The sequence below is a fragment of the Tigriopus californicus genome, chromosome 3, assembly GCF_007210705.1.
Source record: "Tigriopus californicus strain San Diego chromosome 3, Tcal_SD_v2.1, whole genome shotgun sequence".
NCBI classification, from domain to species: domain Eukaryota; kingdom Metazoa; phylum Arthropoda; class Copepoda; order Harpacticoida; family Harpacticidae; genus Tigriopus; species Tigriopus californicus.
In genome coordinates, this window is record NC_081442.1 from 7,102,710 (window position 1) to 7,108,629 (window position 5,920).

The following is a 5,920-nucleotide window of genomic DNA, read 5'->3' on the forward strand; positions in this document are numbered from 1 at the left end:
TACTTTTTTTTTTCATCCTGACGTCCATCATCGTAGAGTCACAAACCAAACCAATAAAGCACTCTCCCAAAAAATCATATTTAGTATATATATATTTGAAGTGAGATAAGGACTGGCCACTTTCAGTAACTTGTCGAGTTAACGGGCTCTCAGGATAGTAATCATAATATTGATTGTTCAATTCGAAAGGTGGCAGTGATTCAAGAGTTGACAATACATTTAAACAATTGATCGCAACACTCTTGTCTGATGTTGATAAAACCCAACTCGCTCTTTTGGCAGTGAAGAACATGTAAGATTCTAGAGTTCAATCAAGTATCCATGGCAATATTTAAAACCTAAATAAAAATTACTGAGAACATTGGCGAGCGACGGAAATACTGAGACAAGTTTGACACGAACCATCTAGGTATGGCTCAAGCCTTCTATGACTGATATCTAATGAACACCAATTAGAATAGGTTACTGTTGAGTTTTGGTGGAACAAAAAACAAATTCAAATTCTGCTGACCGATGAGGTGTACTTTACGCACTTTTCCTCTAACGTTTGTTCGCTTTTCTCAAGACTTCTCACGATCATAATGCAAATTATGAGCTTGAAACCGTCAAAAGCAAGTGAGAAATACAGTACATAGAGACCGGATCAGCAGAATTCGACTACATGTTCCTTTGACAGAGAAAGCAAAGGATTGGGTATGCCATTGAATTCATTAACTCTCCGCTGACTGTTGTTGGAGAAGTGTTTCCCTCAAGTTGGAGGATACGAATTTACTCTGCTGGTGGTCACTATTGGCTAATGACGACGAGTTATGGCGGGACTCTAAGGTCGGAGACATGGGATGAGGATGTTCCCATTCTATCAGGTATTGGATATCTCCGTCCAGGGTCAGTCTTCGAGCATTCACGTTGAATCTCTCTCCTTTGGTAATGCGAGTTTCGGCGCCGAAATAGCTATTGAGGGATAATTTGAGATCGGTTAGGAATTTGGGCCCGGAGGCAGTACTACGGCCCTCCACTGACAAACAGTTCGACAAGGCGGGCTGAGGCGCAAACAGACTTCGAGCTAATTCGTTGCCATTGCTTCCCAACCCATTTAGGCCGGCCAATGGGAAAGAAAGCGAAGAAGTGGCCGAGTTAGTAGCCACACAGTTATCAATCGTCTCCAGAAGACCGATGTTACCATTACGATGCGGATGGGATCGCTTGGATTTGTACATTTCCAAAGGCTCTAAGCTCGAAGGGGAAGAATGGGTGGAAGAGGTGGGCACTGAAGTCCCATCCTCCTCATTATTAGTCCCTAACTTATTTCGAGCCGAATTGAACGATTCAAGTTCGAGGTCTCGAAATGGATGGTTGGGCCCTTTAAAGTCTTTGGGCGGGGGTATGAATGAATCCAAGGTGCCTCGGGTAGTGGAAGACGTGTCATCGCTATCGGGGTCCATTGTTTCGACAGTTTGACGGGCGGGACGCCCACGTTTACGCTGAATGGTGGATGAGGGACAAACAACCCTGCCCCTTTCTCCTGGGGTGGGGTATCGTGTCGTGGGTGCTTTTGACCTTTGCGGGGCCCAATGACGTTTAGAAGCCTTACCCCTGGGCAACCCTTCGAGGTTGAGCTTAAAGTTGACGAAGGGACCATCACCTCCCAATTTGTTGGGAACTGCCGGTGGTAACACTTTGCGAAGACCCCAGAATGTCGAGCGTTTCTTAATTTCTGATCCACATTTAAATCGGGCCTTGTGTCCCCTCAGCACATTATGTAGAAAAGAATGTTCAATACGACCGGGTTTGAGGCACAATCCTGGCCCTTGCAAGCATTTCCATTTACGTCGAAACAGTGGAATGATGGCCGTGTCCAAATCGTGATATCGCTTACTATTAGCCAGTGTCAAATTGAACAAGACCAAGTGTAGTGCTTCAGCCCAGCTCACATCAAGGCGCTCGAGGATTTCTTCGGGTTTACCGGTACATAAGGCGCACTCGAATTCAAAAAAACCATCGCCCAACAAAACGGGTGGTGATGATTTACGTAGACACTCTTGGTGAAACCACTGACGACACTCCGCGCACTGAAACATTCGGCGATACCAATCTCCGGACTCGCCGCAATAACAGTAACGCTGATCGTCGTTCCGAGCGTGATTTTGATCCCACTTTAGGCGGTCAAAATCGTAGGGTAAGGCCTTACGGGCGTCAAGCACGTGGGCGGGCCAAGGAGCCGGCCTGTTTTTGGGACGCAAACGAGGCTTCTTCAAAGGCAAGAGATCATTTGCTTCATCGTGATCTGGTGGTGGAGCGGGCAGTGGAGAAGAAGATAAGGTGGCTGGTAAGACTTGTGGCACGAGTTTCGGTGGTCCTAGCGTGTCCTCTTCGTCTGGACAGTCCTCAGTTTCATCGGCTAGAGTTAGATCGATTACTTCTTCGGGTTCCCCCAGCCGTCGCAAATGGTAAAACGGACTCCAACGTTCTGTTCCATCTCCAAAACGTACCTGGAATGAAAACACCAGGTTAGGGTTGCTCAGTTGGGATTTTGTTGACAAGATAATTAAGTTAGTATAGGTGGTTATCAACACTCGCGGGGAAAGTTTAGTAGCCCTGGCGAGTGAGTAGCAAGCATGTAGCCTGTTGTCCTCCCGTATCAACTGTGATCGGGTATGTTATAGTATGGAGGCTTTGGTGTTCACAAATGAAGGCCGCTCAGAACCTCTTCTTTGCGCGCTTATCTAATTACTTTTTATAGTTTGAAATTAGCAAATTACCATTGCCGTCGGAATCCATCAAATCATTTGTCGATGTTTCCAGTAACCTTGAATACTTGAGAGCGCAGCACAACTTCTCTGCGCTAATAATTACTCAAGTTCTACTACAAAAAGCATAGTTTTACCAGTTATAGGTAGGTGACTAATTTCAAAACCAACTTTTTGCCATTTATTTCCTCTTACTTACCTCAAGAATTTACAATTCGTTGATTTAACGTCAAGGAAATAATTCCAATAACTAAATTTAAAAAAAACTAAATTAACATATCATATTTATTGACCCTCCTCTCATCAACCTTGGGATGCCTTGAGACTATCAATTACATTTCATCAACATGTTGCCTAACTTGTCACGCACAAAATAAGGATTAAAAGACCAGACTCCTCAATTTTGCGTCGAGCTGTCCGCGATTGTTTCTCTGCACATGGACGAGTTGGAGGACGGTGTTCAACGCGCTTCATACTCCAATTGTAGACTATATAATTTGTCATTTGAGACACTTTTCGAACGAAAAACAAATGATCAATTTGAAAGTAAGGGAGTCTGATCCTTGCTAAAAGGTTCAAAGGTCACTATCGGGGCGGGGCTTGATAATTAACATATTTAGTCAATGGTTGTAATGCAAAGTATCTAATTAAATAAACTTTGATGTTTTACATAACCACGTTACCCGATAATTTTGTCTTATTTCAGTGTACAGTTTTCATTCTCCTCTCCCTCCTCTGGTTGCCGACAAACGAACGGAGAAATACAAGAATGCGCTCTAAAATGCTTGACTTTAACAAGGTATTTTTCGTTGACCAACCTATTGCTGATCTATTCTAACACCATTAATATACCTCCAACCCTTCTAAGAGACCTTTCAAATCATATAAGGTTAAAATTACAAACACCTTATACATCCAAATAGTGATAAACAGAGACTATATACACATATTAGACGACATACTTGCTGCTTACCAACGACTTTTCATCATAACATTTTTCTATTCAATCGTGAAGCTTAGTCACCAAAAACTTGTGAAACTGCTTTGTCTAGTACTATTTTATTGGAAACGATGATTGCCAAGGTGTTGACGCGTTGTCTATCATACAGTATACAACCTCCTATAAAGTGACAATTCATGTCATAATTGTTCGGAATTTTACCCATAGCGAATTTGAAACGTCTCTCAGAAGAGTTGATGGCTTATTCGTTGTGTCATAGTGCTTGAGCAATAAATTGTTCATTAAATGATATTTTGATAAAGTCTGGCATCTTAGGGCGTGTTTTCTCGCTGCTACGTGTGTTTATTCGCACCTAGGCGAAGCAGAGGGCACTTCCTCCGCTCTAAAGACTCAAAAGACTATTAATTTGACTACTTGTTGAGGTTAAAACACGCGTTTGGATTAACACAGATTGCCATATCCATTGAAGCCTAATTATGATGTCATTTCGAATGGAACTACGGCCACATAAGCCAGTGAATAAAATCCTGTTGCGGTATAAACCATAGGACGCTTTATGGGGTAATAAAACTAATCAACGTGGACCTGACAGACGGTACTTGGCCCCCAAAGCGGGTGCGCCATGGGTCACTTACCAAACATTGGAGGGTGTCCTCATCGGTCTCAACCACGATGCCAAAGTATAGCAACCCGTCGTCTGGCCCGGACAAGAGCACATCTTGACCTTCGGACCAGGGACGGCGACGCCAATTCCGCAACAAACGAGACCAACTCAGACCATGGCCAGTCGAGCCCGACACCATCGGATCCAAGGCGGGCTTCACGAACTCAGCGGGCCGGCTCATTTGAGGCTTGCTACACGATGCGGGCATGGCAGGCCAAGCATCTAATGAGATGGCCACCGCATGCCCGATAGCTGCCGGTGTTTGAACGGCTCAGACATCAGTTCAATAATCCCGTTGAGGCTATCCACCGCCTCATGAACAACCCAGTTAGTCCGTTCGAGTCGAATCACGTCTAAGGGCAGCAGACCCCGAGCCCGCGATAGGTTCAGCCGGATAGCGCAACAACCCCTGCCACTGCCACTCTTCCGGGCAAGTGAGCCAGTGAGCAAGTGTGCGAGGGGACACCTAAGCCTCTGGCCAGAGGCGTACCAAAAGATGTCTGAGGGCGGATCCCCTTGGAGATTGACTGACCGCAGTGCTCAACGAATGGCGGGGCGATGGATGGGAAGAGGCGAGTCCGGGATCTCGGTCAGTCAGTCAGTCAATCTGACCGTGGGGTTAGTTCTGGTTTACTGTAGAGGGCTAGTCGTCTATTGGTTGGTATACCTCGTATACACATTCGATCCTCGCTCCCTCGCTCCTTCTCCCTCTCCGCCTAGAAAATTGCCTGCAGGCAGCTGGCGTGGCTGGCTGATTGGCTGAAGCGGCTCTGTTTCCTCTCCTACTTTGGTGCCAGAGAAGTCTCACCAAAATGCTAAGCCTCTAAGGCGCAAGCGATGAATCTCCAACTGTGGCTCGGACAATTAACATCGACTTCAAAAAAGGAGTATCTCGTCATTCTAAAACGGACCTCAAACTGAGTGTGTGGAATACGGTCAATCGATAGTTTGTAGCCTGGCCCAGATAGATTGTAGGCTAATCTTGACAGAGTGTTTAATGTATCCAGATAATGAGGAATAAGAATGAACACGATATGCTATGCAAGCCCATTCGTTGTCAGCAACAGAGGCAAAGCTGATGTAAATGAACAAAAACTTCAGCAAAATTTCCGTCAGTAAATGATGGAGATTCTGACTCAGTTCGCTCAGTTCCCCTCTTTCGGAGGAGCCTCCAGGAGGTTTGCTTGGCATGGAGTCCGAAACCGGGCAGGTGGAGCAAGGTGGACTTTGGAACAAGTCGGAGGTTGCGTGTAATCGGAAATAACGAACCTCGTCTGAGGTCTACTTTTCTTCTGGCTGGGCCAATATCGGCTCTCCATCAGCCTAATCCGCCGGCTAAACTGCATCCCATTTTCGTGCGGGTTTAACTGGCAACAGACGTCAAGTCTGAGCACGTCAAGTTTGAGCAAAAAGCAACCCTGGTTTGACGGAAGAAAAATCAGGGTTACTTTTGCGTCTAACTAACGGGTTACCGGCTTTCCACCGGTGCTGTCCTATGGCACTGAAAATGTAACTTGGCAGCCGTAGTTGCAACCTCCGGTTACCATT

The 5,920-nt window shown here is 45.6% G+C and overlaps 1 protein-coding gene across 1 annotated transcript; it reads right to left on the reverse strand.

Moving 5' to 3' along the window:
• Window positions 1–74: 74 nt before the first annotated feature.
• LOC131878294 (PHD finger protein 1-like) lies at window positions 75–4,750 on the reverse strand (the record flags this gene model as incomplete). The annotated part of the gene is given in 2 exon segments (XM_059224228.1): window positions 75–2,489; window positions 4,344–4,750. Coding segments are annotated over 2 exon segments (2,016 nt in total). The 3' UTR covers window positions 75–710.
• Between the last annotated feature and the right edge of the window lie 1,170 nt (window positions 4,751–5,920).